General features: G+C 44.9%; 1 protein-coding gene across 1 annotated transcript in view; it reads left to right on the forward strand.

The window, feature by feature from the left end:
* The window catches only part of mast4 (microtubule associated serine/threonine kinase family member 4), a 275,602-nt gene that overhangs the window by 237,394 nt on the left and 15,793 nt on the right, over positions 1 to 22,415 (forward strand). Inside the window, 8 exon segments of the mRNA XM_084325402.1 lie at positions 2,781 to 2,913; positions 3,444 to 3,609; positions 10,165 to 10,266; positions 13,103 to 13,225; positions 15,385 to 15,503; positions 16,865 to 16,986; positions 17,577 to 17,785; positions 18,387 to 18,572. Of these exon segments, the coding sequence (XP_084181528.1) occupies positions 2,781 to 2,913; positions 3,444 to 3,609; positions 10,165 to 10,266; positions 13,103 to 13,225; positions 15,385 to 15,503; positions 16,865 to 16,986; positions 17,577 to 17,785; positions 18,387 to 18,572 (1,160 nt within the window).

The raw sequence follows: 22,415 nt of genomic DNA on the forward strand, positions 1-22,415 counted from the left end.
GGATGTGAATGCTAGGGATGGGTACCGAATCCGGTACTTGGGTATTGACCGAATCACGTGGGTACTACCGAGTACCGATTCATGTGAGATCCACCGGTGCCACATTTCGATAATGAAACGGGGAAAAAAGAAGACTTTATTTATTTTATTTTATTTTTTTGAAGACGTCAACATTCCGTTTACCGTGAAACTAAACCTATGAAGTGTGCCTCACGTCAACGTTCACGCACACAATACACGTACACCTATAGGATTTGACTTGATTCAGCAACAACAAAGCAGTCGGGGCAATGGCAAGCCGAAAACGGTCGCAAGTGTGATTACACTTTACAAAGCTAGATGAAGACGATAAATAATAATGATAATAAATCATTTGAAGTTTGGACAATTTTTTTTTTTTTTTACAACTGAGGTAGGTAGATTACATTTGTTTAGACTATAAAGTACAGAAAAAGGCACCGTTGGGTACCGGTATCGATCACAGGTACTGGTACCGGTATCGGTTCAAATGTGAACGGTACCCCCAACCCTAGTGAATGCTGATCAAAACTTCTAATGTTCAAAGATTCCTTGCGTTTAATGGGACATAAGAACAGGAATGTTGTATGAGGGTTTGTGTTTATATAGCGTTTTGATTCTGGTGTCTGTGAGATTTGGTGTGTGAGTGAGTGTAGGAGTGAGTGAGTGTAGGAGTGAGTGTAGGAGTGAGTGTAGGAGTGAATGTAGGAGTGAGTGTAGGAGTGAGTGTAGGAGTGTGTGTAGGAGTGAGTGTAGGAGTGAGTGTAGGAGTGAGTGTATGAGTGAGTGTAGGAGTGAATGTAGGAGTGAGCGTAGGAGTGAGCGTAGGAGTGAGCGTAGGAGTGAGTGTAGGAGTGAGTGTAAGAGTGAATGTAGGAGTGAGCGTAGGAGTGAGCGTAGGAGTGAGTGTAAGAGTGAGTGTAGGAGTGAGTGTAGGAGTGTGTGTAGGAGTGAGTGTAGGAGTGAGTGTAGGAGTGAGTGTAGGAGTGAGTGTAGGAGTGTGTGTAGGAGTGAGTGTAGGAGTGAGTGTAGGAGTGAGTGTAGGAGTGAGTGTAGGAGTGAGTGTAGGAGTGAGTGTAGGAGTGAGTGTAGGAGTGAGTGTAGGAGTGAGCGTAGGAGTGAGCGTAGGAGTGAGCGTAGGAGTGAGTGAGTGTAGGAGTGAATGTAGGAGTGAGTGTATGAGTGAGTGTAGGAGTGAGTGTAGGAGTGCGTGTAGGAGTGAGTGTAGGAGTGAGTGTAGGAGTGAGTGTAGGAGTGAGTGTATGAACAACATGCTGCCAGCGCTTTACTGTCAGTAAAAACACTATATGGACACAACAAGTCAGTCTCTTAACCCCACAGTTAGTACACAGTTTGTATTCAATAGAATGATGTTTCTTTATGCCAAATATTTGCTGTCTGTCTGTCTGTCTGTCTGTCTGTCTGTCTGTCTGTCTGTCTGTCTGTCTGTCTGTCTGTCTGTCTGTCTGTCTGTCTGTCTGTCTGTCTGTCTGTCTGTCTGTCTGTCTGTCTGTCTGTCTGTCTGTCTGTCTGTCTGTCTGTCTGTCTGTCTGTCTGTCTGTCTGTCTGTCTGTCTGTCTGTCTGTCTGTCTGTCTGTCTGTCTGTCTGTCTGTCTGTCTGTCTGTCTGTCTGTCTGTCTGTCTGTCTGTCTGTCTGTCTGTCTGTCTGTCTGTCTGTCTGTCTGTCTGTCTGTCTGTCTGTCTGTCTGTCTGTCTGTCTGTCTGTCTGTCTGTCTGTCTGTCTGTCTGTCTGTCTGTCTGTCTGTCTGTCTGTCTGTCTGTCTGTCTGTCTGTCTGTCTGTCTGTCTGTCTGTCTGTCTGTCTGTCTGTCTGTCTGTCTGTCTGTCTGTCTGTCTGTCTGTCTGTCTGTCTGTCTGTCTGTCTGTCTGTCTGTCTGTCTGTCTGTCTGTCTGTCTGTCTGTCTGTCTGTCTGTCTGTCTGTCTGTCTGTCTGTCTGTCTGTCTGTCTGTCTGTCTGTCTGTCTGTCTGTCTGTCTGTCTGTCTGTCTGTCTGTCTGTCTGTCTGTCTGTCTGTCTGTCTGTCTGTCTGTCTGTCTGTCTGTCTGTCTGTCTGTCTGTCTGTCTGTCTGTCTGTCTGTCTGTCTGTCTGTCTGTCTGTCTGTCTGTCTGTCTGTCTGTCTGTCTGTCTGTCTGTCTGTCTGTCTGTCTGTCTGTCTGTCTGTCTGTCTGTCTGTCTGTCTGTCTGTCTGTCTGTCTGTCTGTCTGTCTGTCTGTCTGTCTGTCTGTCTGTCTGTCTGTCTGTCTGTCTGTCTGTCTGTCTGTCTGTCTGTCTGTCTGTCTGTCTGTCTGTCTGTCTGTCTGTCTGTCTGTCTGTCTGTCTGTCTGTCTGTCTGTCTGTCTGTCTGTCTGTCTGTCTGTCTGTCTGTCTGTCTGTCTGTCTGTCTGTCTGTCTGTCTGTCTGTCTGTCTGTCTGTCTGTCTGTCTGTCTGTCTGTCTGTCTGTCTGTCTGTCTGTCTGTCTGTCTGTCTGTCTGTCTGTCTGTCTGTCTGTCTGTCTGTCTGTCTGTCTGTCTGTCTGTCTGTCTGTCTGTCTGTCTGTCTGTCTGTCTGTCTGTCTGTCTGTCTGTCTGTCTGTCTGTCTGTCTGTCTGTCTGTCTGTCTGTCTGTCTGTCTGTCTGTCTGTCTGTCTGTCTGTCTGTCTGTCTGTCTGTCTGTCTGTCTGTCTGTCTTTCTTTCTTTCTTTCTTTCCGTCTGTTTATTTGACCTGCTTGTTTCTGTTATTAACCCGTCCCTGTCCTCCCAGTCTGCTGGTGACCTCCATGGGGCACATCAAGCTGACTGACTTCGGGCTGTCGAAGGTGGGCTTGATGAACATGACCACCAACCTGTACGAAGGACACATCGAGAAGGACGCCAGAGAGTTCTCGGACAAACAGGTGAACATTATTCTCAGCAGAGATGCTGTCTGACATCCCCAGTGACACCACAGTACTTATAGTGTGATAATCATAACTACTAAAGTCTACCCATAGAACTCAGTATGATAGCATGATAATAATAATAATAATAATACACGTTATTTGTATAGCACCTTTCATACAAGAACTGCAGCTCAAAGTGCTTCACAGCAGCAAAAGAAATAAGACAGGCATAAAATGAGCACAGAATTGGCAGGTCAAGAGCAATGCATAAAGAGCAGACATAAAATTAGGCATAAAATAGACAGCAGCAAAATAGACATAACGATATGATAATGTTAACATATCACTCGATATCGATAATTATCGTAAGTAAGCATTGTATCACCGCTGCCATTTCCACGGCGCGGAACACAATTAACAATTATTATTGCACTTTACTGTTACATTTGCACTGGATGCCAAACGTCTTTAGGTTGTACTGTACTTGTGCTGTATCTGATCTAACGGTGTGCTCTGTGCCTGTGTGTGTGTGTGTGTCTCTGCAGGTGTGTGGAACTCCAGAGTACATCGCTCCAGAGGTGATCCTGAGGCAGGGCTACGGGAAGCCGGTGGACTGGTGGGCCATGGGCATCATCCTGTACGAGTTCCTGGTGGGCTGCGTGCCCTTCTTCGGGGACACGCCGGAGGAGCTGTTCGGACAAGTCATCAGTGGTCAGTCCCTCCTCACCTTCTGCTGTAGTGACATGAGATGAGAGGAGATGAGATGACATGAGATGAGATGACATGAGATGAGATGAGATGAGATGACATGACATGAGATGAGAGATGAGATGAGATGACATGAGATGAGATGACATGAGATGAGATGACATGAGATGAGATGACATGAGATGAGAGATGAGATGAGATGACATGAGATGAGATGACATGAGATGAGAGATGAGATGACATGAGATGAGATGACATGAGATGAGAGATGAGATGAGATGACATGAGATGAGATGACATGAGATGAGAGATGAGATGAGATGACATGAGATGAGATGACATGAGATGAGAGATGAGATGACATGAGATGAGATGAGATGACATGAGATGAGATGACATGAGATGAGAGATGAGATGAGATGACATGAGATGAGATGACATGAGATGAGAGATGAGATGACATGAGATGAGATGACATGAGATGAGAGATGAGATGAGATGACATGAGATGAGATGACATGAGATGAGAGATGAGATGAGATGACATGAGATGAGATGACATGAGATGAGAGATGAGATGACATGAGATGAGATGACATGAGATGAGATGACATGAGATGAGATGACATGAGATGACATGAGATGAGATGACATGAGATGAGAGATGAGATGAGATGACATGACATGAGATGAGATGACATGAGATGACATGACTTGAGTTGAGTTGAGCCCTTTCACTGCCACACGACAGAAGGTTAACCCTTTACTATCACACAAACGACATGATAAAAGTACTAAGATATGAGTTGAGTTGAGATATTCCTTTATTGATCCCCTTGGGGGAAATTCAGGCACCATAGCAGCATTGGGGGGGGGGGGGGGGGGATACAGGTATGGGCAGGGTAATAGGCAATACAATTATAGTACAGTAGAAAAGTAAAAATAGTCAGTGTAAACAATATAATTAACTCTAAATATACGCATATGAGCAAGTAGGTACTGTAATGCGATCAAAGGTGCAGATGAGGGTCTGTATGCCCCATCAGTTATATTATGCATAAATAAATAAACACTAGAATCTAAATATACACTATGAGTAAGTACAGTATACACAGGTGCAGTACTAATAATATCGTATTAGATTAGATTAAAATGTATTGCCATTATACAGCACAAGTACAGTGCAATGAAAAGTCAGTCAGTGACTTGCTCAAGGGCACTTGGGCAGGAGGGTGGGCACCGTACATGTAATACCAGCCACCCTTCAGTCACCAGCTCACAGCTGGAATACACCCTCCTGTCCGTCAGTGGCGGGGATCGAACCAGCGACCTTTCGGTTACTGGCCGGCCTCTTTACCTCTCTAGGCCATCATGCCTCACCTTGTTCACATTCGATTAAATTAGATTCAAATGTATTCATGAAAATAAGTTTGTCATCCAACCAGAGTGCAAATGTAACAGTAAAGTGCAATAGTGATATACAATGTACAGGTGATTAAACTGGGTGTCAAATATATAAAATTGTACTACTGAGTAATGGTGCTAATCAGAGTTGTAGTATTAATGTGTACAGTGATACAGGTATAAAGACACTAAAGGAATACACTGCTGTTCCATTAATTTAGATTAAAAACTGTCAAACAGGGCCTGTTACTTTAAGGCAATAACCTTGATAACTGGCCTGGAGTTTCTGAACAATTAACTTTTCCATTAAAGCACTGAACCAGAATAGTATGGTTGACATTGGGATTGATTGCTTCCTGCGAACCTAATTTTACACATATTATGTATTAAAGGGCCACGGCTGACTTCTCCACACCCATCCTGTCCGTTCCTGTTGACTCGTGATTCAGATTCTTGATATTTGTCGTATTATTATTATTATTTGCCATTATGCAAATAATTAGGATTCTTACTCTCAGTTTGCTCCACAGCATAAAGGAATAAAAAGGCAACAATTAACGGAATAAAAATGCAGGTATTTATAAAGTACAAATAAAGTATATAAGTAAATAACAATAAGTACACATTCGACGAGTTAAAGATAATTGCGCATTATATCGACGCACAAGGAGAACGGACGTCGGCAGCAAGCGAAAGGTTTAAATTAGGGATGTTCGATATTGGCTTTTAGAATTTTTTGAATTAACACAACATTATGCATACTTTTGACAATAAATAAAGTAAGAATTTGTTCTTACTTACTTGCCTGGGTAAATAAAGCTAAAAAATAAATGAAAAAAATAATTAAAAGATTTACCGCTAATTTTCGATATTACATTTGAATGCCAATATCGGCCGATAATATCGGTAGGCCGATAATATCGGACATCTCTAGTTTAAATGAAAGGTTCCCCTGAATAATAACGGAAAGAGCCGCGCAGGACCCTCTGCAAGACGTCCCGTTAAGGAAACGACCTCCAAAGATGAAACATGGTGGTCTTCCTCCTCAAGCGCACAATAGCGCTGAGCGATCTCCATTAACGGGGTCGTTTATCTTCCCGACGCCTGACGTCTCTCTCTCTCCCCGCTGCTGCAGACGATGAGCGGAGTGTGGAGTCCGGTCCCTCAGCATCTGGCGTCTAGCTGCCGTCCAGCGCGCCGGGAGAAACCCACGAGCCGCGCGCTCCGCCGCGCGAATTAAAGAGCCCTGGCTCCGGGTCGGCCAGATGGAATTAGCTGCTGGCGCCGATATCTCCATTTATTTGAGATTAAGACCCGCAGACCTCCCCCTCCCCCGAACGAGTACAGCGAAGCTACTCGACAGATGGCGTTAAGTGCGGACGCAGCTTGACACGGCGCCACGTTTTGAAGTGTAACATTGCCGCAAAGTCGCCTCCTCGTCCCCCGGTCCGTTCTCCTGGTGCCGGGCCAAGCGCACGGCGATTATTTATCCGGAAATCATCCTGCCCGCCTGGCAGTGAGACTCGGAGAGAGTGTAGATGTTTGGGGTTTTTTGTTTATTTTTTTTGCCTTTCTATACTTTTTCTCCCATCCCCCAATTTAGTCGTTATGCCAATTCCCTTCCTGGTCGTTGCGCTCATTGCCCCACTGTCGGTCTGGGGAGGAGGGTGTAGACTACCACATACATGCTGCCCTACTGTCGGTCTGGGGAGGGTGTAGACTACCACATGCTGCCCTACTGTCGGTCTGAGGAGGGTGTAGACTACCACATGCTGCCCTACTGTCGGCCTGGGGAGGGTGTAGACTACCACATGCTGCCCTACTGTCGGTCTGGGAAGGGTGTAGACTACCACATGCTGCCCTACTGTCGGCCTGGGGAGGGTGTAGACTACCACATGCTGCCCTACTGTCGGTCTGGGAAGGGTGTAGACTACCACATGCTGCCCTACTGTCGGCCTGGGGAGGGTGTAGACTACCACATGCTTCCCTACTGTTGGTCTGGGGAGGGTGTAGACTACCACATGCTGCCCTACTGTCGGTCTGGGGAGGGTGTAGACTACCACATGCTGCCCTACTGTCAGTCTGAGGAGGGTGTAGAACTACCACATGCTGCCCTACTGTCGGTCTGGGGAGGGTGTAGACTACCACATGCTGCCCTACTGTCGGTCTGGGGAGGGTGTAGACTACCACATGCTGCCCTACTGTCGGTCTGGGGAGGGTGTAGACTACGACATGCTTCCCTACTGTCGGTCTGGGGAGGGTGTAGACTACCACATGCTGCCCTACTGTTGGTCTGGCGAGGGTGTAGAACTACCACATGCTGCCCTACTGTCGGTCTGGGGAGGGTGTAGAACTACCACATGCTGCCCTACTGTCGGTCTGGGGAGGGTGTAGACTACCACATGCTGCCCTACTGTCGGTCTGGGGAGGGTGTAGAACTACCACATGCTGCCCTACTGTCAGTCTGGGGAGGGTGTAGACTACCACATGCTGCCCTACTGTCGGTCTGGGGAGGGTGTAGACTACCACATGCTGCCCTACTGTCAGTCTGGGGAGGGTGTAGACTACCACATGCTGCCTTACTGTCGGTCTGGGGAGGGTGTAGACTACCACATGCTGCCCTACTGTCGGTCTGGGGAGGGTGTAGACTACCACATGCTGCCCTACTGTCAGTCTGGGGAGGGTGTAGACTACCACATGCTGCCCTACTGTCGGTCTGGGGAGGGTGTAGACTACCACATGCTGCCCTACTGTCGGTCTGGGGAGGGGGGTGTAGACTACCACATGCTGCCCTACTGTCGGTCTGGGGAGGAGGGTGTAGACTACCACATGCTGCCCTACTGTCGGTCTGGGGAGGGTGTACTGTAGACTACCACATGCTGCCCTACTGTCGGTCTGGGGAGGAGGGTGTAGAACTACCACATGCTGCCCTACTGTCGGTCTGGGGAGGGTGTAGAACTACCACATGCTGCCCTACTGTCGGTCTGGGGAGGGTGTAGACTTGTAGGAGCGACCAGGACTCATACCTCCACCGGCTACACACAACCGCGAACACTGCCAATTGTGTTCGTAGGGACGACTGACCGAGCCGGAGTTGGCGCTGACAGCTGGATTCGAACCCGGAGTCTCTGCGTTGGTAGGCGAGCACTTAGTCCTCTAGTCTACGCCACCCGGCCGCCCCGGGAGCGCAGGTGTTTTCACAGAGCGGCTGTTCTGATGGCAGCCTGTGGAAATGTGCCATGACAGGTCCGGTCTGCTCTCACTCACGCCGAGCCGGTGGGACAGAGCGGTGATTAAAGGCGCCCGAACACGCCGAGCGCACGCCACCGCGGCCTCAGGCCACACACACAATACTGTGCGCGTTCATGGCTCCCGCCCAAATCTGATTAAAATGGAGGACGAACGGGGGGCAGAGGAGAGAGCGGGGCGTTGGGTGATTTGCACAGACGGCTTCCTTGGCGTCGTCGCTCTGCCAGCGTAGCCGCGAGCGCTTTGAGCGCGACGGGTAAAGAGCGCACCTACATTATATCTGAGGACTTAAGTATTTTTAGTCTTTACTCGGCCGCGTTGAGGAGGTGATTTTCATCCCAGAGGAGGGAGTTGAACGTCGCCTGCTTTGAAATTCAAAAATAGGAATAAACAAATAGACGTATTTCTTATAAAGCTCAATGTCTTGCACATCTTTATGCGGAAGGAAAGAGAAGTCCTTATCCTGGAATGTTTCTTTTTTATGATGTGAATAGATTAGATTAGATTCAAATGTATTGTCATTATATACAGTAATAGTGCTAATCAGATGTATGTACAGAGTTGTAGTATTAATATGTACAGTGATACAGGTATAAAGACACTATGGTAGTAACTAAATCATACTGGCCAGCAGTGTGACTAGTAAGAGCAGGTAAGGGATATGTACAGATATAGATATAGTAAAGATATGTAAAAAGGATTATATGCCGGTATGTGTACAGGCAGTAGTGGATATATAAATATATATGGTAAGATATATATATATATATATATATATATATATATATATATATATATATATATATATATATATATATACAGTATAATACAGCATTATATTATATTGTAAATGTTTTTGTATTGTACAGTTGTATGGGTTATATGCAGGTGTATACGTAGGTATATAAGATAAGATATTCCTTTATTGATCTGTATGAGTCTGTGACTGAACGTGCTTCTCATCTTGACTAGCTCGTCGTAGGTACAGTATATAGAAGGATTATATGCAGGTATATTCAGACAGATATGGATATATATATATGTGGTCAATTTGTCCCATACATACAAACTTGGTATTTATGGTATACCCACCACTATTGTACATGCTATCATACAGAGTTATATAGAGTAGACTATACTATGAGGTAGGTAATTATGATGATCACACTATGACCTGAGAGGTGCAGCACCCTAACCTGGGCGGGGCCTGTGGTTAAAAAGTCAGAAAATAAAACTACAGACATCACAAAACAAGCTAATCAGGGTAATACTAAGGCTACCTGCCCGAACCCACCTTGACTCATCACACTTTGAGAACATGAGAGGGCTAAAGGTGGAAGACAGAGTCAACCAGATAGGGATGTGCCTAGTTCACAGAAGCGTGCACGGGGTAGTGCCAGTGTACTTCAACAACTACTTCAACCGAATCAGGGACACCCATGCATACCCAACTAGGTTATGTGCCACTTTGTGCCAGTCAGATTCAGGAGTTGTATGGGGAAGGAGTCATTTTTGTATTCAGCAGCTGTCTTTTGGAACAGTCTGCCCAGTGACCTGAAAATCGTAGACAATGCTGTTAGATTCAAGTCCAGCCTGAAGACATGGCTCAAAAGGGACTATACTTAACCTAGACACTCAGCAAAAGGCACCCTTGCATGTTTATGAGTCTGTTATGTATATAAATGTTAAATGGTATATGTGATGTGTTGTGATGTCATGTCTGTATGATGCATGTCTAAGCATCACATGCCCCTACCCCCCCCCCCCCCCCCCCTACAAGGATCACAATGGAAATAAGCTCTGAGCTTTTTTGTGTTCATCCTTGGCAGTATCCCCTGACTGTGCTTTCTGTCACGTGTTATTTTTATATTGTCAAATAAAGTCATTCATTCATTCTGTTGGCAGACGAGATCAACTGGCCGGAGGGAGAGGACGCCCCGGCCCCCGACTCCCAGGAGCTCATCACGCTGCTGCTGAGGCAGAACCCCATGGAGAGGATGGGCACGGGTACGAGCGCACGCACACACACACACACACGCGCGCGCACACACACACACACACACACACACACACACACACACACACACACACACACACACGCACACACACGCACACGCACACGCACACACACACCAGGGTTCGCACAAGGTCCTTGAAGTGCTTAAAGTGCTTGATTTTTTACCCAAAAAAAGTCAAGGTCTGGAATTCCTTGAAAACAGCCAATTTTTTAACAAGGTGCTTAAAAAAGTCCTTGAAATTCAAATCAACCATTCGCATTGAAAGTTTTGTTCATCCACGATACAATTGTTCTGAATCAAGAAATGAATATTTTTTATTTAAAGTGTAACTAATTGTCGGAAATTGGTTTTAAGCCATAGATGTTGGATCAGATTTTTTTTCTATAAAAAAAAACAGCATTTAAATGAATTGTATCCTTTTAAATGCCCTTTTAAAATAAAAAAAAATTTGCTTGGAAAAGTACTTGAAAGTCCTTGAATTTCATTTTGCACTGTCTGTGGGTACCCTGACACACACACACACACACACACACCCGGCCTACACATCTCTTTGTAGCTGAGGAAAGTTGTCTGTTAAATCTAATGAATGAACATCAGTCAATATGCAATTAACTGATAGATAGATACACATATGTATTTATGTTAATTTAATAGTGATGTTTTCATTTCTGCAAAAGAAGTATGTACATTTTGTTTGGTTTGGTAAAACATTGCGCTATGAACAGTCTTATCAGTGTACTTACTGTATGTGTGTAGGGGCAGCAGGTACAATAAGAGTTTTCTTCTTCCTGTTCCTTCCGGCCATGGAATTTAGTGGATCATATTAAGTGATCCATAATTCCATGTATGAATAAATACAAATTATGATGATGAAATGGAACCAGGGTATCTTGTCTTAAAAAAAAGATAATTCTCAGTTTAAGGCCTTAAAAGGTCTTACATTTCATTTGCACAGGTATTCAAGTAAAAAAAAATGTGGGGGGTGGGGGGCAGCCCAGCTGTCAGGAGATGAAATAATATTCAATATATGAGATGTTTGTTGTTTTTTGCGGGGGGCTACCGGGAGCTGGGTGCGTCTGGGCGAGAGCTTGTATGGAACGCGTGAGAATTGACAAGTGCAGTCGCCAGTTCAGTGTCGGCTCTACGTGTGGTTTGTTTATTTCCGCTAGTATGGTCGTGAAAATTGGTGTTAAATTGGGCTCTTAAGTGGTATTATTAAATATTAAAAAGCTCTGGAATTGAACTCGTTGACACCCTGAATACACACGAGCCGAGTCATTCTGCTCCACAGGTAGTACCGTGCGTCACTGTGGATCCTCCAGTTAGTCAGGCCACCTCAGCACACAGATCAGATCATCACTCTTAAGTCACCAGAGGGGAGGCGAGGTCAGCTGAGCGGTTTATCACACGACCCGCTCGGAACCCGCTTTTCCTTTTGATCAATTAACAATTATTTCAAGCTGCAAGGTCGGGCGCCATTATTATTACGGTCCGTGGACCATAAACGCTGGTGGTGGCCGTGACCTCTGGGAACAAAAGGCGGGTCGATGCTGCGGCGGGGACCAGTGGTGGATTGAATCAGGTGCGGGGGGGGGGTTATTCATCAGGCTCCGTCCCGGGCAGGTGGCCGTCGTTCACAACAACCGCGTCCGTCCGTCCGCTCCGTTTTGCCAAAGGTCACTGGCAGGAAATTGCACTGCATAATTTATGGCCGCGATATCATTCCTGGCCGACGGCCCACGGCGGGCGAGAGAGAGAGAGAGAGAGAGAGAGAGGAACACTGCATCGGCACTTCTCTCTCTCTCTCTCTCTCTCTCTCCTCTGGGTCCAATGTCATCCTCTGGTCTTGTGTCACACGCAGCCAGGGCACTTCAGGGTTCCATTCAAATGTATTGAAAAGAAGTGTGGCATCCAACCAGAGTGTAAATGTAACAGTAAAGTCACCCGCTCTGGTAAAATAGTCAACGACCCCTCTCACCCAGCACACCACTTATTCCAGCACATGCCCTCAGGTCGCTACAGGTCCATCCTAACCAGACACACACGCTTCACAAACAGTTTTTTCCCCACAGCAGTCCGAACACTGAACACCCTGGCCCGCCCCCCCCCCCCCCCCCTTGCACAGACGGGCAAGCATCTGTCACTGACTGACACTGTTACCGTGACTGTCCTATATGTATTTATGTATTTATTGTGGGATTGGGAGGTGGGAGGGGGGCGTTTTTGATGTTTGATGTCTGTTTCATGTTGATGTAACCAGTGCTTAACAATCTGTACCGAAAACAATTACCACCAACCATTGTTGTGTGGCATTAAAGTATCTTGTATCTTGTATCTTGTTGTAAAGTGCGATAGTAATATACAATGTAGAGGTGATTAAACTGGGTATAAAATATATAAAGTAGTACTACTGAGTGTAATAGTGCTAACCAGGTGTATATACAGAGTTGTAGTATTAATATGTACAGTGATACAGGTGTGAAGACACTGTGGTAGTAAATCATACTGGGCCAGCAGTGTAACTAGTAAATGTAGGTAAGGGATATGTACAGATATAGATATAGTATCTACAGATATGTACAGACAGATGTGGATAGATATACAATACAGTAAGAATATATATATATATATATTACGGTATATACAGCATTATTGTACATGCTATCATACAGAGTTCATCTGGGTAGTATTATATGGGTTGTGGTTGTGTGTGTGTGTGTGTGTGTGTGTGTGTACTTGCGCGCTATATACACATTTGTTTGTTCAGATGCATTGGTTCAAACGGTATGTTTATTTATACTTGCTATGCCGTCGTCCGCCTCTAGGTGGGGCTGTGGAGGTGAAGCACCATCGGTTCTTCCACGACCTTGACTGGAACGGACTCCTGAGGCAGAAGGCCGAGTTCATCCCCCAGTTGGAGTCTGAAGACGACACCAGCTACTTCGACAGTGAGTTCCTCTGACCTCTGACCCCTAGCTGCCAGAGTCGTACCTCCGACCTGGTTCAGGGTCTTACTGACCCCTACTGTAGCTGCCAGAGTCGTACCCTTCCTGCTGACTTGTTGTACAGGACGTGTACGTGGCGGTTGGATAAAACCGTCAGCTAAATCAGGGGTTCCCAAACTTTTCAGGCCGGGACCCAGAAAATAAGGCGTCAGAGAGCCGCGGCCCAATGCACATCGTCTGGCTTTTTTTTTTTTTTTTTTTTGCCAGGTGACCGATTTTTTAAGCCAAATATCACTTCAATCCTATTAAGTTAGTTCAAGTTAGTTATTCATTTATATGTGCTATTTATGAGAGGGCTAACTTGTTGCAAAATAATAATGATAATAATAATAGCCTCATTAAAATACTATTGTTGCTTCGGTTGTTTTCAGCGTTTTATGTGCATAATCTGTTATTTAGTTTGAAATGTTCGTTGAAATAAGTAGATTTTTCGTTTTTGTTTATTTATTAAGTTAATATAAAACCATATAGTCACATTTTAGAATACAATAGAATAGAATTTTAGAATACAACTAGAAATACTGTCCTGGCCTGCTTCTAAGTTCAGTGGCCTGACAAAAAAAAATTAAATAAAAAAATAATTTTTTTTTTTTTTTTTTTTTTATTTATTTATTTTTTTAAATCATCTCGCGGCCCATCCGTGGCTGCTCGCGGCCCACCTTTGGGTCGCGACCCCGACTTTGGGAACCACTGAGCTAAATGACTGAATGACTTAAGGTGCTTTCACACCAGAGCTGTTTGGTCCGGACTATTGGACCAGAGTTCGTTTTCTCGGATAGTCCGCTTTTTTTGGGGGGTGGTGTGAATGCTCAGTCGAACTCTGGTGCGGACCAAACACGCAAACTCTGGTCCGCCTGAAAACGTAGGTCTCGGTTCGCTTCATCGGACCAAAACGCGGACCAAATATAGGAAGTGAGTCACGACTCTCACGAGCAGAGCGCTAAATTACTACCTAACCAATCGGATCTGCGATATGAGGTAGCGTCACGAGCAGAGCAATGTGTGTGGACAAGAGGCGGCTTGCTACGTTTACTGTAGGGAGGGGCTTTTAGACCCATGTTTTTTCTTTTTGCTTTGAAAAGAGGGACATCCTCTCAATATGCAGGACGCGGGACATTCGGTAAAATGGTGGGACAGTACAATCGAAAGCGGGACACCTGGTCACCCTAACACCGACTGAAAATTGTGACTCCTCCGCAGCTCCGCTGATCTGGAGTCAGACAGGGCTCGCTGTCACACACATGCATTTCCACGAGCGCCCTTTTCGACCGTGTGACATTGTTCAGAAAGTTTAGTGCGCTTGACAAATTGCAACGTGAACGCAGACGAACCAAATGAAGAATGCAACAATGTTGCAACTTCACCCCCCGAACCGCACAGAGTCCACCAACACTATATGTGAAAGCGTCCATGACTGAATGACTAAATGACTAAATGACTGAATGACTAAACGACTGAATGACTGAATGACTGAATGACTAAATGACTGAATGACTGAATGACTGAATGACTGAATGACTAAACGACTGAATGACTGAATGACTAAACGACTGAATGACTGAATGACTAAATGACTAAATGAGTGAATGACTAAATGACTGAATGACTGAATGACTGCATGACTGACTGACTGAATGACTGAATGACTAAATGAGCGAATGACTAAATGACTGAATGACTGACTGTTAAATGACTGAATGACTGAATGAATAAATGACTGAATGACTAAATGACTGCATGACTGAATGACTGACTGACTGAATGACTGAATGACTAAATGACTGAGTGACTAAATGACTGAATGACTAAATGAGTGAATGACTAAATGACTGAATGACTGAATGACTGTTAAATGACTGTTAAATGACTGAATGACTGAGTGACTAAATGACTGAATGACTAAATGAGTGAATGACTAAATGACTGAATGACTGAATGACTGAATGACTGTTAAATTACTGTTAAATGACTGAATGACTAAATGACTGCATGACTGAATGACTGAATGACTAAATGACTGAATGACTGAATGAATAAATGAATGAATGACTGAATGACTGAATGAATAAACGACTGAATGTAACTCGATACGTCTTCTCCAGCTCGCTCCGAGCGGTACGATCACCTGGAGACGGAGGAGGAAGAGGAGGAGGACACCAACGATGAAGACTTCAACGTGGAGCTGCGACAGTTCTCCTCCTGCTCTCACCGCTTCTCCAAGGTCAGTCCTCCCAGCCTCTCTCTATGTCTCTCTCCCTCTCTCTCTCTCTGTCTCTCTCTCTCTCTCTCTCTCTCTCTCTCTACCTCTCTACCTCGTTCCCTACAGCATGTAATGCTGGCTTCGTCTTCTCGGCTTTGCATAATTCTTCCGCTGCAAATCGGTTCAATCGTATTGTGATGTGGAACACAATACACACTCGCACAATACACACTCGCACAATACACACTCACACAATACACACTCAAACACAATACATACTCACACAATACACACTCGCATGACACAATACACACTCACACAATACACACTCACACAATACACACTCACGCAATACACACTCACGCAATACACACTCACATGACACAATACACACTCACACAATATACACTCACGCAATACACACTCACACAATACACACTCAAACACAATACATACTCACACAATACACACTCGCATGACACAATACACACTCACATGCCACAATACACACTCACACAATACACACTCACGCAATACACACTCACATGACACAATACACACTCACACAATACACACTCACACAATACACACTCACGCAATACACACTCACATGACACAATACACACTCACACAATACACACTCACACAATACACACTCACATGACACAATACACACTCACACACATGTCTGTGCTGCATTGCAGCATTATATTAGATTACATTCGATGATTCGATTACATTAGATTACATTAGATTACATTAAATTGTATTGTTATCATGCAGCACAAGTACAGTACAACTAAAAGAAGTTTGGTATCCGACCAGAGTGCAAATGTAACAGTAAAGTGCAACAGTGATGTACAATGTCCTCTCTGTCCCTCTGTCTGTCCCTCTGTCTGTCCCTCTGTCTGTCCGTCTGTCTGTCTCTCTGTCTGTCTGTCCCTCTGTCTGTCCCTCTGTCTGTCTCTCTGTCTGTCCCTCTGTCTGTCCCTCTGTCTCTCCCTCTGTCTGTCCCTCTGTCTGTCCCTCTGTCTGTCTTTCTGTCCCTCCCTCTGTCTGTCCCTCTGTCTGTCTGTCCCTCTGTCTGTCCCTCTGTCTGTCCCTCTGTCTGTCCCTCTGTCTGTCCCTCTGTCTGTCCATCTGTCTGTCCCTCTGTCTGTCCCTCTGTCTGTCTGTCCCTCTGTCTGTCCCTCTGTCTGTCCCTCTGTCTGTCCCTCTGTCTGTCTCTCTGTCCCTCCCTCTGTCTGTCCCTCTGTCTGTCTGTCCCTCTGTCTGTCCCTCTGTCTGTCCCTCTGTCTGTCCCTCTGTCCCTCCCTCTGTCTGTCCCTCTGTCTGTCCCTCTGTCCCTCCCTCTGTCTGTCTCTCTGTCTGTCCCTCACCAGGTCTACAGCAGCCTGGATCTGTCCCGCGGCCAGCTGGAGGAGAAGGGCGAGACGGAGGAGAAGAAGAGCGAGAGCCCGCTGACGGTCGACTCTCTCAGCTGGACGCCGGACTTCACTGACCTGTACGTCTGCCGTGTTGGATCATAACCGTGTTATATCATAACAGTGTTATATCATAACATAACCATGTTGGATCATAACCGTGTTATATCATAACTGTTAGAACTAGGGCTGTAAATATTAATGCTTTAACTTTGGAGATTAATTTAAATTAATTAAAGCATTCAAATAAATTAATCTAGACTAATCTATGGAGTGAAAAATCTTCAACGTTCTGAACTTTCAGCAGTATATTTGCTTGTTCTTTTTTTGCATCGACTCATGCACCTTTTTGAAAATCATCTGACATGAAGATGGAACACATTTTTGTTGTTAATATGATTTATATTACTATTAAAATAGTATTTGAATCTAAATATACTTTCTTTGTGTTGATTTTACATTAATTCCATGATTTTACTCAAGTAAATATCTGTTACAAGCTTCGGTCTTAAATGGAAAAATGCTATTTTTAATCTAGATTAATTACAGAAAATTGTGAGATTAATTATTAAAAAATAATTAATCTATTGACAGCACTAGTTAGAACATAACCGTGTTAGATCATAACCATGTTGGATCATAACCATGTACCACCTCCCCCCTCCCCCAGGCCCTCCCTGTCCCACTCCTCAGACACGGACAGCACCGGTCACGGCCCTCGCCCCGGCTTGCTCCCCAAGTTCGCCATCTCCGCCGAGAGCGAGGGCGACGAGACCTCGGGCATCGGGGACCCGAGCAAGACCTCCTTCTCCCTGGAGGCGCTGCCCCGGGACGACGCCACCACGCCCGGCAGCACCCACAGCGGAGCCACGCTCTCTGGTACTTTATACAATGGCATGCAAATATCTTGATTCTGATTGGCTGAAACAGTCAAGTTAGCCGTTGTTATTTCGTATAACACACTCCACGTGACCCCAGATCCCTCCCACAACCGAATACATTTTTTAATTTTTTTTAATTTATGAGTCTTAATGAGTCCGCCATAGATAGACAAATGGGAGTATGAATATATTTTGAACTAATCCTCCAAAAAAGATAGTCAACTGGAATATGTTAGTTCGTTACACATATGTTGGATTATGTAATTGGTTTGTCATGACCCCATTGTGAAACGAAAGAAACATCGCAGACTTTTAAAACAAAAACAAAATGGCCGTAGATTTTTTTTGTTGTCAGACTTGGATCTACTATTGGATCTACTTTCTCTGTGGATGGTTTTGTGAATAAATCTCCATTATGCTTCAATTACTGTGTGTTTATTGTATAGCAATAAGGTTGGGTGAATTCGGCCATTGTATAAAAGCATTACATCACTTGAAGTTGTGTGTTATACTCATTAGATCACGCCTAGGGGGGTCTAACTCCTTTAATTACCTGCTTGGCTGTGTCTCTTACTCTCTGTTTCTGCTGTGGTTGTCAGGGAGTTTCTCTGAGCATCTGGACCAGCTGCTGCCCTCTAGAGGCGAGGGGGTGGAGAGTCCGGACGGGCCCCAGGCGGTGCAGACGGCCACCCTGCGGGTCGAGGCCCCTGGCGACAGGCTCGGGGTCGTGGCTAAGGTCACCAAGTCCGTCTCAGCCAGCGCCCTTTCTCTGATGATCCCTGGGGGTAGGTTGAAGAACACACACACACACACACACACACACACACACACACACACACACACACACACACACACACATACATACATACATACATATATACACACACACACACACACACAGTGGTGGAAAGTAACTTGGTATGTTTTACTTATAAGTACAATTGGGGGGTGACAATGGCTCAGGAGGTAGAGCGGCCGTCTGGTAATCGGAAGGTTCCTGGTTTGATTCCCACTCCTCCCGGGCAGTGTGTCGATGTCTCCTTGAGCAAGACACTTAACCCCTAATTGCTCCCGATGAGCAGGTCGGCTCCTTGCATGGTCGCCTCCGCCGTCGGTGTGTGAATGAATGGGTGAATGTGAGGAACAAAATTGTAAAGTGCTTTGGTCAAAGCTGCTATATAAATGCACCATTTACAATTTTGAGCTTCTTGTGTTTTCATTTTAGGGAACTTTATACTTTTACTCACTTTTACTTTGCATAGAAAACATGGCAGAAATGTATGAAGATTATATACTTTCACATTTGAAGCCTGTCAACTTACAAGAGGACGTAATCAGAGCAGCGTAACTGCACCACATACCACTTTAACACAACCTTTAATCAGAGCAGCAGAACTGGACCACATACCACTTTAACATAACCTTTAATCAGAGCAGCATAACTGGACCACATACCACTTTAACATCACCTTTAATCAGAGCAGCATAACTGGACCACATACCACTTTAACATAACCTTTAATCAGAGCAGTATAACTGGACCACATACCACTTTAACATAACCTTTAATCAGAGCAGCATAACTGGACCACATACCACTTTAACATCACCTTTAATCAGAGCAGCATAACTGGACCACATACCACTTTAACATAACCTTTAATCAGAGCAGCATAACTGGACCACATACCACTTTAACATAACCTTTAATCAGAGCAGCATAACTGGACCACATACCACTTTAACATCACCTTTAATCAGAGCAGCATAACTGGACCACATACCACTTTAACATAACCTTTAATCAGAGCAGCATAACTGGACCACATACCACTTTAACATCACCTTTAATCAGAGCAGCATAACTGGACCACACACCACTTTAACATGACCTTTAATCAGAGCAGCATAACTGGACCACACACCACTTTAACAGAACCTTTAATCGGAGCAGCATAACTGGACCACATACCACTTTAACATAACCTTTAATCAGAGCAGCATAACTGGACCACATACCACTTTAACAGAACCTTTAATCAGAGCAGCATAACTGGACCACACACCACTTTAACACAACCTTTAATCAGAGCAGAATAACTGGACCACACACCACTTTAACACAACCTTTAATCAGAGCAGCATAACTGGACCACATACCACTTTAACATGACCTTTAATCAGAGCAGCATAACTGGACCACACACCACTTTAACAGAACCTTTAATCAGAGCAGCATAACTGGACCACATACCACTTTAACATCACCTTTAATCAGAGCAGCATAACTGGACCACATACCACTTTAACAGAACCTTTAATCAGAGCAGCATAACTGGACCACATACCACTTTAACAGAACCTTTAATCAGAGCATCATAACTGGACCACACACCACTTTAACACAACCTTTAATCAGAGCAGAATAACTGGACCACATACCACTTTAACACAACCTTTAATCAGAGCAGCATAACTGGACCACATACCACTTTAACATGACCTTTAGAGGTCAATGGATCGAGGACTGAACGCTCCCAAGCACTGGGATACACAAACGTCCTGTAGAATGCATACTTTTACTTTAGATACTTAAGTACATTCAATAGCAAATACTTCTCTACTTTTAATTGAGTAGCATTTGAATGGAGGACTTTATCTGGGTATTTCTACTTTTACTTAAGTAAAGGAACTGTGTACTTCTTCCACCACTGCACACACGCATACACATGCACATACTGTATATACATACTGTATACACAATTACACACATACACACACATACTGTATATACACACTTACTGTATACACACATACACACATACACACACATACTGTATATACACACATACTGTATACACACCTACACACACAAACTGTATGCACACATACACACACATACTGTATACACACCTACACACACAAACTGTATGCACACCTACACACACAAACTGTATACACACATACACACACAAACTGTATACACACCTACACACATACTGTATACACACACATACTGTATACAGACACACATACACACATGCTGTATACACACCTACACACACATACTGTATACAGACACATACTGTATACAGACACACATACACACATGCTGTATACACACATACACACATGCTGTATACACACACATACTGTATACAGACACACATACACACATGCTGTATACACACATACACACATGCTGTATACACACCTACACACACATACTGTATACTATACATTACACACATACTGTATACACACATACACACACACACACACACACACACCTCTTATCTCGGGTGAGTCATAGCCCGTTGGAAGATGGGATCCAGCAGCAGGGTCAGAGCTGAGCCGTGCGGAGAGTTAGAATTAGAACCGTCTGCGTTGGAAAGGGACCGTGTGAAAGAGATGAAAGCGCCCCCACGGATACGTGTGAAATTGGCCCAGCGTGGCGCCTGCAGCCAGAGCTCCGTGTCGTGGAGCGGCAGCGAGCGCAGCAGCCCGGTAGACAAACACACCAGCCGTGCGTGAAGGCAGGCGGGCAGGCAGGCGGGCAGGCAACCAGCGCTTCACTTTCGCTCCCATGTTAACGGACGTAGCTGTGCCCACCGGCCACGCAACTCGCGAGCTGGGGCGCCGCCCCCCCCCCCCCCCCCCCCTGGTAAGAGAGAAGGAGAAGAAGAAATTTAGTTTTTTAAATTTTAGATGTTAGACCCCTAAAAATAAAATAAACATGTTTCAAATGAATAATAATTACTCATTTTAAGTATGTTTGTGTTTCAAATGCACAATTATATATCAAATATAAATAATTGTTTTGTGCGTGATTCACATGACGTCACTCTCTCTCCTGATAGAGTATACCTCCGAACCTGGGCGCATAGACTTCATCACTGTATCGTCACAGCCAATGTAAATAAATCAAAAAAAAATTAACAAGGTGCTTAAAAAAAGGTCCTTGACATTCAAATCAACCATTCACATTGAATGTTTTGTTCATCCATGATCAACTTGTTATGAATCAAGAATTTTTTTTTTTGTGTTCCGTTTTAATAAAATCTGCCGAGTCGCTGTCTCGCGCGCTCTCCAGCGGCTTTTCCTCATTTCTTCTTCGTGTGTGATGCTCTAGCTGGCAAGCAAGCAGGCAAAGAAGATGCTTAAAAAAACAGCATTTAAAAGTGAATTGTATCCTTCGAATGACATCCTTAAAAATGAAAAATAGTGCTTGGAAAAGTACTTAAAAGTCCTTGAATTTCTTGGGCGGCTACGTGGCGTAGTGGGCAAGGCACTCGCCACGAAATGCTGGAGACGCTGGGCTCGTCAGTTCGAGCCCAGCGCTCCACATTTGCTTTCAGTTTAGCTGGTCGTCCGTACTAATACACATTGGCCGTATTAGGGGGTGGGAAACTGATGGGTGGGGATCGGGCGTTGTGGACAGCGACTCCTACAGGTCGGTTGGTGCGCCTGCGCAGTAGAATCAGGAAGTGTCGGGGGCAGCGTGAGCCTCCCACGCGTTACTCCTCGCCACTGAGAGATCGAGCTGCGCAGGTGAAAAGATGCGACTGCTGTTACCTCAAGTACCGGAGGGGACTTGTGCTATGTATGACTTAGTCCACATTGCAGCT

Source organism: Notolepis coatsorum (assembly GCF_963971535.1).
Source record: "Notolepis coatsorum genome assembly, chromosome: 11".
NCBI lineage: Eukaryota > Metazoa > Chordata > Actinopteri > Aulopiformes > Paralepididae > Notolepis > Notolepis coatsorum.